This window comes from Lepidochelys kempii, chromosome 17 (genome assembly GCF_965140265.1).
Source record: "Lepidochelys kempii isolate rLepKem1 chromosome 17, rLepKem1.hap2, whole genome shotgun sequence".
NCBI lineage: Eukaryota > Metazoa > Chordata > Testudines > Cheloniidae > Lepidochelys > Lepidochelys kempii.
The window spans coordinates 3,690,414-3,703,124 of record NC_133272.1 but is presented as its reverse complement, the minus strand read 5'-3'; the positions used below and the strand labels follow the sequence as shown (position 1 = coordinate 3,703,124).

The following is a 12,711-nucleotide window of genomic DNA, read 5'->3' as shown; positions in this document are numbered from 1 at the left end:
AGAGACAGTTTCTTAAATTCATTTTATTGTGTAAAATCAAGACCACAGTACAAATAGCAGTGTACTTTTTTCTACAGTAAACAAAAATAAGGCCTATCTGTAAAGCTATTTACTACCACAGGATTTGTAATTTAAATGTCCAAAATTCCTTTTGGATTTTTTAGTATTACTGAATAAGGTAAAAAAGTATAAAAAGAGGCATCTGCTGGTATGTCGAGATAGAGTGGAACATTCTTTGAGATGCATTTATCAAGTTTATAAAATTCATTCAAGTCAGAACCTAAATAGCACTGCAGTAATAAGTTAGTCTACAACCTCTTCAGTGTTCTAGTTAAAAATTTTAACTGGTCTGAAGACAGCTGAAGTAAAGAGGTCATATACAGTGTCATTAAAACTAGTTCTGGACAATGAAGCAATTTTTTTGAATAATTAAAGCTAGCCTGTATAATGCCTTAAAGTGTAAATGAGTTTCACTGAAGAGTATAAAACCCTTTAAGGATTTGTAGGAATCTTCTGCAAAAGCTCCTACAACTCCATAGTTTGGCCTTTGTGAAGGATTTCTGTAGTGTATATTTGCCTACCACAGGTGCAAGGATAGGAATTTTGGTACAATAGATGTTTGCAAGCTTGTTTGCACATTTCTACTTAACACAAGATTTAAATAAGTCTCCCACTACAAAACAGACCAGCTGCCCCTTCTATTTGAAGATTCTCTCTGCTAAATGTGGAATGAGGAAGTGGAACTTTGTAAATGTCTCCTGTATGGTCAGCAATGACAAAGGTTTCCATCTCTTTCCCAATTATTATTTTTTTTAAAAAAATGTAAGCCCTAGAGTTGCAATAATTATGGCATGTTAAAGCTGGTCTTGTTTCCCAAGTACTTTACAGTTGCAAAGTACCTCTCTACAAGACAAAATTATGATTGCTTCATAAAGTCTTGAAATTTGTTACTGAATCCCACACAGCTTCCATTATAATCTGTTTCTGCACCAACTGCTAGTTCAAACTTGTGTCCCTTTTATGATGAGCTGCTTAGTGAAGCAGACTAAAATCTTGCAGTGAACTCTTCAGGACAGACTATCCCTCAAGCACTGCAAGATATTCTGCTTAACTTCTGGTAGCACTTGATGCTAAGAGTAGTGTAGAGATGTCCTTATTGGACTTTCTACAAACTTCTACTTAAATGTAGCATCTTAAAAACCTGAGCCTGAACTAGTAAGGAACAATCTAACCCTTAACATTAGATTTTGAAAACTTACAGTAAAAACATTACCTCCTCTCCCCACTGTTAATCATTCACTCCTTTGCAGAAGCAGCTAACAGAGCTTTAAATGCTAAGCAATGGGGAACTCTTGCACTATAGGAGAATCATCTCCCACTAAGTTTCTTCCCTAAGAGAAGTATTTAGTGTTTTGCATGTTCTTAACTGCTAACTTCCCCTGCCGCTGTAGTGTTACAGCTTTGCATACACAGTAGGGTAAGGTGCTGTTTTATGCAGCATATGCTACTGGAAGCCTTTCTGAAAGAGAAACTTGCTTCTGAAATGGCTAGAATTTACTATTTTCAGTTTAGAGTAAAAATGGTGCATATTTACCTTGTTGGGCAGCACTAGTGTTTGCAAACAACTCAGGTCCAGTATTTGCTTCCTTAGAAAAAGGGAGTGTCACTCTATAGATCCATCCCTCCCTCTGCCCCCCTCCCCCAAGCCCATTGCATAATTAGGACATCATGGACTGCTGAACAGCCTTCTGCAGGGAGTGTCTGGTCACCAGGAGCCGTACCACTTCTTCATTCCTCTTCGTCAGTCTCTTCCTCGCTTGGTCATGAGTTACCATTGTCATGTCCCACCCGTTCACCTACAAGAGAAGTTTTATCAGGAAACAATATTGTCAGTGGAGCTAGCCCTGTTAAGGTGACTAGCAAGCTGGGGCCTGTCTGTCACAGTGTCTTGGCACTAGTGGGTTAAGTCAAGATAGGGTGAACTTTAAGGTTCAAAGGTTTGCTTTGGAGAAGTACCAGACAATTTAAGAACTGCTAGTACGACAAACATACCTGCAGGAGTCCTGGTGTCGCCTGGAATGAGGAAGTATATGAGAAGAGACTTAGCTTAGAGAAAGTTTGAACATGCACTGAAGGACTTGAAGATGTGGAGAAGGCAGAGAGAAAACCTAGTGGAAGCACAGACTTAATGAACAGCACCCAATCACTTCACCATCTCAAGGACACTTCATTACCCAAGGGAAAATCTGTTCAGACATTTCTGCTGGCTCTCAGGTGAGTTCCCTCATTGCAGAACTAAGGGAGGGTCTGGGGTGGATTTCTCTTCTGCTCTTGCTGAAGCTGGTACACTTTAAAAAAATTACATAGTAAATGCGCCACAGCTAGCATCAGGACTGCTGTATAACCCAGTGGTTTGAGTTCTTCCCCCAGGCTGTAGGAGAGTCTGATTCAATTGACCCTCTGCCTGCTCACTGGAGTGTAGGCTATACTGGGTGGGGGTGGCCTCATACTTGCCTGTTGGAGCTGCTGACCCTTTACTTAAGTAGTGTTTGGGCCAGGCCAGGAGTTAGAATCACTCCCTAGTCCAGTGGTTGGATATTGCCTAGGAGGTGGGGGATTCTGGTTCAACAGGCAGAACCAGGATTTGAAGAAGGGATCTGTAGGGGGATTCCCAGCCTTCCAGGGCACATCTCAGTGAGGGAGAGCTCCTGGTTTGAATCCCCTTGTCCTGGAGAAGGGAGGGGACATCCCCCCCTGAAGCTGCCAGGGCAACAGGAGGCCCTCATCCAAATCCCTTCAGAGAGCAAGGGATGTGGTCTAAGGTCTCCTGGCCCCTGGGTGAGTAACTTAGCAACTGGGGATGAAGGAGTGGTTTGAGTTTTATGCAGATCAATTTTAATTTAAAAATAGAACTTTAGGTGGCAAAGCTCCCCAGGCAGAGGGAAGACTTGAACCAGTGTCTCCTGCATTCTAGGCACCTACCCTACACCTGCACCACATAGGGCTCTTTGCTGCTATATCTTGCTTTGGCCCAATTAATATTTAAAGTGGAACAGCTTCAAGAAAAAGGACTTGAACTCCATGAGGCTCATTCCTGGCTCAGGACTTGAGCCCTGCTCGCCACCAGCACAGTGTGGCAGCATAACCACTACACTACCAAGGGCGCCTTACAGCCCATCTTTGCTTTGGCCTAATTAACATCTAACTGAGCAACCCTCACAGCAGGATACCTCATAGCCTACCTGTTAGGGCAGTTACTTGCATGGCAGGGAGATGGCTGTTCAAATCCCCTCTCAGGAGACAAAGTGAGACTTTAACCAGACTCTTCCCACACCCTGGGTGAGTTTATACTCCAGTGGGTGGGTTAAGTGATTCTTATGGTGTCTGACCCAATTATTATTTAATTAAAGTGGAAGAGCTTCAACAGGAGAATACAAGCAACTGACATCAGACTGTCCCTTAGTGCAGCAATTAGGGCACTCACTGGGGAGATAGCAGTTGCCTGCTCAAATCCCTTCTCATGAGGCACAAGGGGGAACTGACCCAGAGTCTACTACATAACCACTGGAGAAGAGCTAATGTAACACCCATTTTAAAAAAAGGCTCCAGAGGGGAGCATGGCAAGCATAACTTCAGTACTGGGCAAACTGGTTGACATATAGTAAAACACAGAATTATCAGACATCAATGAACATTGTTTGTTGGGTCTGAGTCAACACAGCTTTTGTAAAAGGAAATCATGCCTGACCAACCTACAGGCATTCTTTGAGGGGGTCAACAAGCATGTGGACAAGTATAGTATACTTAAATTTCACAAGATCCCTCACCAAAGTCTCTTAAGCAAAGTAAAGGAGTACTTGTGGCACCTTAGAGACTAACCAAGGTGCCACAAGTACTCCTTTTCTTTTTGCGAATACAGACTAACACGGCTGTTACTCTGAAACCTGTCATTAAGCAAAGTAAGCAGTCATTGGAGAAGAGGGAAGGTCCTTTCATGGATCAGTAACTGGTTAAAAGACCAGAAACAAAGGGTAGGAATAAATGGTCAGTTTTCAGAATGGAGAGGTAAATAGTGGTGTCCCCTAAGGTCAGTACAGGGACCAGTCCTGTTCAGCATTCATAAAAGGGGTGGCAAAAGAGTGAGGTGGCAAAATTTGCACATGATACAAAACTACTCAAGATAGTTAAGTCCAAAGCAGTCTGCTAATAGATAAAGGGATCTCACTTTTTTTTTTGTAGACACCACACATGCAACAACATGCATGACTAAAAGGAGCTCTCACAAAGATGCACACACCAAAATTCAATGTCGATAACTGCAAAGTAATGCTCACTGGAAAACAATCCCAACTATATATATAAAATGGGGTCTAAATTAGCTGTTACCACTCAAGACAGATCTTGAAGTCATTATGGATAATTCTTTGAAAATATCCACTCAATGTGCAGCAGCAGTCAAAAAAGCGAACAATGTTGGGAATCATTAAGGGATAGATAAGATGGAAAATATTGCCTTTATATAAATTCACAGTACACCAACATCTAGAATACTGCATGCAGATATAGTCTTCCCTTCTCAAAAAAGATACTGGAATTGAGAAAAGGGCATCAGAAATTATTAGGGGTATGGAACATATGAGGAGAGATTAAGACTGGGCCTTTTGAGCTTGGAAAAGAGTCTATAAAACCATGATTGGTGTGGAGAAGGTAAAGTGTTATTTACTCCTTCTCAAACAAGAACTAGGGGTCACTAAATGAAATTAATAGGCAACAGGTTTAAAAACAAAGGAAGTATTTCTTCACACAACACAGTTAACCTGTGGAACTCTTTGCCAGAGGATATTGTGAAGGCCAAGACTATAATAGGGTTCAAAAAAGAACTAGATAAGTGCACAGAGGATAGGTCCATCAATGGTTATTAGCCAGGATGGGCAGAGATGGTGTCCCTACCTTTGTTTGCCAAAAGCTGGGAATGGGCAACAGGATGGATCACTTGATTACCTGTTCATTCCCTCTAGGGCACCTGTCATTGGCTACTGTCAGAAGACAGGCGACTGGGCTAGATGGACCTTTTCTCTGCCTCATATGACCATTCTTATGTAACCACTGGATTAACAGTCATGAGGGAAAGCTACCTTGCCTCTCAGAGCACTCGAGCAATGGCAGCTCACTATTCAAATCCCATCTCATAAGGCAGGAGGAGGAAACTGACCCAGGCTTGCCCCTATCCCAGGTGAGTACCCTGACCATGGAGATAAAGGGAGGCCAGCTCCTCCCAGCCTGCTATGTGTGGCCTTAGGCAGTCCCTAAGCAGGCCTACAGACTGAGTCCCACCAGGGAGACAGACAGGGCATGTGTAAACCTGCTCCAGTTACCTAGAGCATGAGCAGTTTGAGGGCAAAGAGCTGAAATGCTGACACCTCGTCACCCATCAAAGATTATCTGATAGTCTAGGCCAGGGGTAGTCCATAGGCAGACTGCCAGCCAAATCCAGACCACCAGACACTTTTTTTAATAGACCTTAAGTCTTTTTATTTACTTATTTTCTCTGGAGTCTGGACCTTGACAAAAAATATTTGAGTACCCCGGTCTAGGAAGTAGCTATATCTCTGCCTGTTAATGGCTTTATAAATTAGGACCCTTACTTTGAATTCACAGCATGGACAATCCTGACCTAACCAGAGAGGTAATGAAGAACCAAGCATTAGCTGAGTCAATAGTCCTTGCTCAGTATCACTAGCAAGATTTGAAGGTAGGTAACTGCATTCCAAGCCAACTGCTGTTTTTTAGTCAACAGATCTCACTATTGTATTGGGAAAGAAGTAACCATCTCTGGATCATGTGGCTGAGTTGTTTGCCAAGAACAAAACAAATGAGAAACTGCCAAGTGTAGCCTCTTCAGGCAGCACCTGAAACATGCCACTGATCAGTCAGACATACAGAATCATGCTGCAGTTCAGTATCCTCAAGTATCCCCTGTCAGCACCGGATGGGTGATAGGTAGTTCCTAACACAATGGTCCAGCTGCCTGCTCCAGCAGCCAGCCTCACCTTTGTGCAGTGTAGGTGGGAGTACCTGTGCAACAAGGAGATGCAAATGCTGCAGGGAAGATTTGGTGTGCTTGATGCATGCAGCTGTGACAGTAACAAGTGCAGCGACTGAGCACATCAGAGACAGATTCCGAGGGGCAGTGGAAATGTTTCAACAGTCTGCAAATTTCTGTGATTATTTTTTTGAGTTAATACGGCCCAAAGGAGCATTGCATTAGATATCCAGTAGCTCACAGTTGTATACAGGGGTTACATTAGAGTGCTAGTTTGTTATTCACAAGATAGTCATACAAGACATTCTATAGCCTGGCTACTGAGTCCTTATGGTTATATAAATAGTATACATGTATTGTCATTGTACTCAGTGACAGTAAGACGATAATTATAGTTGTATGTGCTTGTTTAGCTTAATGTCTCCAGCTGAGCAGGTATCAAATTATATATGCTTTATAATTAAGGGGTAGGGGTCTTATCTACATAACTTCATAAACATAGCAGACAAAAACTCTTCTCAAATGAGTCCATTCTACACTGTATTGTGAGGTATTACATGGTACAAACAAGCTCATACTGTCATGTGACTATAGACTTCTGCTTTAACTGAAGGCAAAAAAGTATGGGGGGGGTGGGTTTTTTTGGCAGGATTCACATTCCTCCTTCTACTCCAGCCAGAGCAGATTGCATCACCTATACACAAAGGGATTTAAATATTTCCCAAAAAACTTTCCATACAGGACTATTTGGAGTACACACTTGCATTATCAGTTGTATTTAGAAGCTTTCTGCCAATTTTGTTAAAAGTAGACTATGATTCTACAAGTAAAGGCCCTTTTTGGATTTTATCAATTTTTCAAATTGGATACTCCACAACATTTAGACACGTGATACAAAAAACCCTCACCATGAGGGTTGCATCTACATCCCCTCTGGGGATGACCACCAGGTATGTGCCTAATGTGGTAGCAATGACATTCTTCTACCTGCTGGGTTACCCTTAGTACCTTGGATGGATCACTATTAAAAGCCCAGCCCCACAAAGGCGTGTTTGGGGGAAAGAACATGTGTCAGTCTGCTTCTTCAGGATCTGCCTCAAGTTCTGGTATTGCAGAATGGTTGCCAGGCACTACTTTCAGAGCTCTGAGGTTCACAAGAGTTCATGACCATTCAAGACCACGTGCTCAATTGTGACTTATAGCTAACTACCTATAAGTCACTCTTCTGCAGGGGGCATTCATGCTGGCAGTTACAGCCAGAAGCCTCTTGTCTGGAGATAGGGAAGCTTTTCCAGACAGATTCCCAAGACAATCCATATGGGAAGGCAGTGACCTTTTATAAACTTCCTTGGGTAGCACATACAGCCGTGGAACAATGAGTAGGTGAAACAGTCAAGAACAGAGCAAGTGGATGAGATTCACCATCACCCTACCTCTGAAATAGCCTGGAAAGCAGTGCTCCCTAGGGATCTTCTGGGCTGGGATTGTCCTGCATCTAGGCATTCCAGTATGTTCCTCTTCCTACCTTTGAATTTACCTGCATTATCTTGTCTCCAACCTGGAGTCCGGCAACTTCTGCTGGGCCTCCTTCTGTCACCCTTGTTACATAGATGCCCTGTAAGAGTCACGTTTTAGTTATTCCAGTTGGAATGGTTACAAATGCACACAAGGCAATAACCTTTACTTAGCAACACCTTAAAAATTGATTCCATTAAAAAACAAATCTGATATTAGAAAACAGATGAGTCACACAAGAGCCCAAATGCAGCAGCAGTGCAAGTTGGCTACATTGACTAAGTAGGAAAGGAGTATAACATGGACCAATCAGACTGAGGGAGGACCAGGCATAGGCTTACAAAAAGTGTGTGCCACTCACTGAATTCAAGGTGAGTTGAGGGCACTCAGCCTCTTACTGGGGGTCTTAATTATTTAAGTTCAAAGAGAATCTGACCTTGTCAGTTTTATCTTCAGAGAAAGGATTCTGAGCAGGGTCCTGATCAATTCCACCTCCAATACTGAATCCAAGAATCAGATTTTCACCTTGACGGAGTTTATGGATTTCAACTCTTTGCTGAAAGAGATGGGAGGGGGAAAAGTGCAGGATTCACATCCCTTCTTCTACTCCAGCCAGAGTAGATTAAGTTTAGCTTTATTACATGTAACTATCTCTGAACATAGGACAACAGATTTTGTTTGGTGAGCTACTGTGTAACTTCCAGACAAAGGGAGCACATAAGATAGTTTACAAACGAAGGCCATATCACAAGCATGTTTTTTATATTTGCTTAGACAAAGAGCAGGGATCTCTGGATCTAAAACCCATTGGTGGATGGGAGCATTTGCTATCTATCCCAAAGAGACAAGCAAACTTAACTTGGGCAACAGCTGTTTGTTTTAATTGATCCTGTTTAAAAGTTATCATTAAGATGAACCATTTCTGCCCTTCAGCAGTAACTGAGGAGCACTCTGTTGTCCTTGCTAGTAAGCCACAACAGAAATAAGCATCTCCAAACATATCCCTAAAGGACCTGGCACTTCAGCATCTAAAGGAGTTTAGCCTCTATCTCCGTTACCACAATTGAAATGGAAGGAGGGATGGCTCCAATAGCAGTAGCCTTATATTGGAGATCAGCTTCCTTCAAGCCAGTAAAATGCAAGTGTCAATAACGAGCAGTCTCTCAAACCCACACATCTTGTTCTGTTTTGTCCATGGAAAAACTGCGAGTTCCTCCTTTGCGCTCTGCCAATGGGAGTATGTATCCTACTATTGTCACTCACCCACAATAGATAATGGGGCAGAGACTTCTGTTGTCTGCAACAAGTTCAGAAACTTAAAGTACTCTGAACGTAGGCCACTAACTCGGCTGAAGAGAGTCCAACTACCAAAGGGTTCACAAGACCAGCTGTAAAGTCGCCCCGGCATTAAGAGTATTAAAAAAGTCTTGATGAGAAAGTTCAGACACCAAGAGATTTTAAATCGTATGAGTAACAGCAGAGGCGCTCTTAGTGACAGAGATATGAAGGGGAGTCATGATCTCATCCAGAACCCTGTCCAGCCGGGGCCTCTCTGCAAAAAAAAGTTGTTTAGTCTTTTCTCTTGAATTAGGCCCAGATCCCCCCAGGCTACAAACTGCTCTGCCAAACAAATGATTTGTGCAGCCTTTGCTGCATGACCTACTTCCAACAAAATTATGAGATTTATCATACACATCACCAGGAAGCCTGGTTTAAGTGTGATTAGTAATTCAAAGTGAGTTGCTTTGCAATCTTTGTTTCATCAAGGAAAGTAGTTCACATTACTATCTTAGAACATTTTAATTTAATGAACTCAAGTATGACCAACTACAGTTCTATGTTTTTTACTGCCTCTATAGTAACAGAACTCTTAACTATAGCATTGCAAACCCACAGATTACAGATAAAACCAGAAACAAGGATTTAATTCTCAAAAGCTTGCTTGGCATCTCATTTTCACAAGGGTTTTAGCTAGTGAAGTACAAAATTAAATTTTTTTAATCTACTTCACAAGACTAGAATAGCTAAAGCAGATGCCACTCAACTTTTAAAGAGCACCATGCAGCACTGTCTAGTGGAGGACACAGAACAGTCAGTAAGTCTTGTCATGCTACCAGAGTGACACTTTGCATTGAGAGATTAGAAACTGTTTTTCCCTGCTCAGGGGAAGGTTCTTCCTTGTGAAATACTCCAAAATGTAAACAACCTATCTCCTCTAGGTAATTTTGGGTATGTTAACTAGCTTTCCCTTCTGACAGCAACTTCTGGAAAGAAAGCATGGGTTGAGGGCAAAATTACAGGCTACATGTAAAAAGAAAAGGAGTACTTGTGGCACCTTAGAGACTACCAAATTTATTTGAGCATGAGCTTTCGTGAGCTACAGCTCACTTCATCAGATGCATACAGTGTATTCAGCTGTAGCTCTTAAAGCTTATGCTCAAATAAATTTGTTAGTCTCTAAGGTGCCACAAGTACTTTTCTTTTTGCGAATACAGACTAACACAGCTGCTACTCTAAAGGCTACATGTATGATTTTTGAAGTTTTTCTTCCCTCAAGTTTGCACGGCTGTCTTTTTCCATTCATCAGAATGCTTCCCTGGGTCAAGTGAGCCCATTTGGAATAGAAGAGGGAGGTGTCTAACTCAGCCAAGTAAACAAATAATCATTTTAATTGGAGTGAGACTCCATATGAGCTCATTGGAAATACTGACAACTTCCACAGACAAACTAAAAATTGCAGCATACCATAATAAGAGACAGACAAGGAACAGACTCCAGGCTGGCAGCCAAACAAGTGGATGGCAGCAGATTTGGTATCTTTTTATGTTGTCTTCAACACTGGAATTGGCTCGGAGGCAGGTTGTTGAGAACAAGGCTAACAGCAACAGCGTGCAGTCACATGGCATTTTTATCAAGCATGCGTGGGGGGGGGGGAAGTGGGGGAGCGGCGCTAAGGCACCACAACTTTAGCTGAACAAGGACATTCTTGGTTTTGTTTTGTTAACTGGTGATACTGAGATTCCAGTTCAAGAAAACCTATGCTCCTTGAGCAACATGGTGTGCAGGGTGTTTACCCACAGGAAAAGTAACCCATTGTAATCTGTGCACCATCATCTTCTATCCCAGAAGGCACCTTAACAGAAGGCACCATCTGCCAAGCTAAAGAGTGAACACTTTCCATCAAGATCACAATGGTTTTCGAAGAAAAATACTGTTAGAGAGGTCTGACATCTGAGGTGAAGACCTCTGATAAGTGGCAAGTTGACTATGCTATGCCTCTTAAATCACAACACGTACCATGATCCCAGTTTGCGCTCAGTTAGGCTGCCTGGCGTTGCAGGGAGATGTCAGAAATCTGACTTGTTTGACAGTCACTTGGTTGGACAGCTAGTGTGCATGCCACGGTGTGCACCACACCGATATGTGGCAAATTTTCACCTCTACACTTATGGTACGTTTTACTGGGCTTATTTTCTACGGAGAAGGGTTGATTCTGGAGTCAAATCAGCCCCCATCCAACCTGCACTGGCTTGCATTAGTGGCAGAACTCACACCAGCTCACACAGCCTCTAAGTTCTTTGTTCTCATCGGACTGTCAGAGACTTTGTGCAAAAAAGGTTATTTTTTCATCCCCTCCACTACAGCTACCACAAAGTGACATGCATCACTGCAGTCTTGTGCACATCAGAAACGTAACCATAAGCAAATAGCGGAAACAGCATAATCCAGTGGACCTGGGAGACAGGACAGCTAGCTTTTGTTCCCTGCTCTACCACTGACTCACTATATGAACTTGGGCAAGTCAGATCACATCTGTGCTTCAGTTTTCCTGGATGTACAGAGGGGACAATGATACTTCAATCTTTGGATGAAAGTGGTAAGAAAAATGGTATAACCTAAAGTATATCTGTAGTAAAATCCTTAATTAAAAAAATACAATAAGGGAAGCTAAGTCACCCAATCCTTTCACACCACCAAAATGAATTAGTTTGACTTTTCCATTCCCCCTACCCCAAATCTATAAACATGCTACGGTTCTTTTGCTTCAGAGCACATTTTTCAAATACCGTTTTACCACCTTGTTACTTAGCTGTACGTGTATACATGCACACATGCAGGTGCATCAAGGATGGGGGAAAGAGTTGTTACATGCTTCAGCATAGCCAGTGAACTGGAGGGGTCTCTTCGAGTTGCCTCCAGTACACTAGCTCGCTCCACGTTTCGACTGCCCAGGTTTCAGAGTAGCAGCTGTGTTAGTCTCTATCCGCAAAAAGAACAGGAGGACCTGTGGCACCTTAGAGACTAACCAATTTACGGGAGCATGAGCTTTGGTGAGAGGCAGCTCACTTCGTACAGACTAGGTAGCTCTTATGGAGTGCTCTATAAAGGAGGTCGCGACCAGCCTCGTTTTAGAGACGGGGGAAACAGAGGCACAGAGCAGGGAGGGGCCCGGCCCCAGGTCGCCCAGCGGCAGACTGGGACTCAGCTCTCCCAGAGCTCGGCCCCTTCCACCGCCAGGCGGCGCTTTCACCGCGCGAGCCTCGGCCCGGGCGCTCCCCGCAGCGCAGCTCGGAACCTCCCTCCGACTCCCCTGAAGCGGGGCGCGGCCAGAGCAAGCGCGTCCACCCCGGCTCCCGCGCCGCCTCAGCCCAGCGCCCGTCCCCACACGCGCTGCGCTGCTGTCAAACGCCCCCGCCGTGGTGGGTTTTGCTGGCAGCCGAGCAGCCCGAGGGAGACTTTCCCCCCTTCTCCCCCCGGGGGGTGGGGGGCAGGAACCCAGCCCGCGCGCGCCCCTTCGCGCCCCGCCCGGGGTAGGGAGCTCGGCCCCGCAGCCGGCGGGGAGCCGGGCCCCGTGCGCCGCCCCGAGCGGTTCGCGACCCGCCGCCAGAGCTGAGGGGGCTGCTCCGGGCGGGGGGCGCTACGGGGACACGGTCCCGGCAGGGGCCGCCCCCGCCCCAGCGCTCGGCTCGGCCCCGCCCGGGGGTGGCCCCTGCCCCACTCACCACCACGGCGGTGACCGGCTGCCCCGGGATGTACGACATGGCCCCGCCCGGCAGCTCGCGCCCGACTCGCCGGCGCGCCCGCCGCCTCGCCAACAAAAGGTCCCTCCGGCCCCGCCCCTCGCTCCGCAGCCGAGGAGCCAATCGGGCGCC

The 12,711-nt window shown here is 44.6% G+C and overlaps 1 protein-coding gene across 1 annotated transcript; it reads right to left on the bottom strand.

Moving 5' to 3' along the window:
- Nucleotides 1-7: 7 nt before the first annotated feature.
- TAX1BP3 (Tax1 binding protein 3) lies at nt 8-12,676 on the bottom strand. The gene is made up of 4 exons (XM_073315691.1): nt 12,562-12,676; nt 7,995-8,114; nt 7,581-7,658; nt 8-1,856 (listed from the first exon to the last, which is right to left on the bottom strand). The coding sequence occupies exons 1-4, from the start codon at nt 12,598-12,600 to the stop codon at nt 1,719-1,721; spliced, it is 375 nt and encodes a 124-aa protein (XP_073171792.1). The 5' UTR covers nt 12,601-12,676; the 3' UTR covers nt 8-1,718.
- Nucleotides 12,677-12,711: the final 35 nt, after the last annotated feature.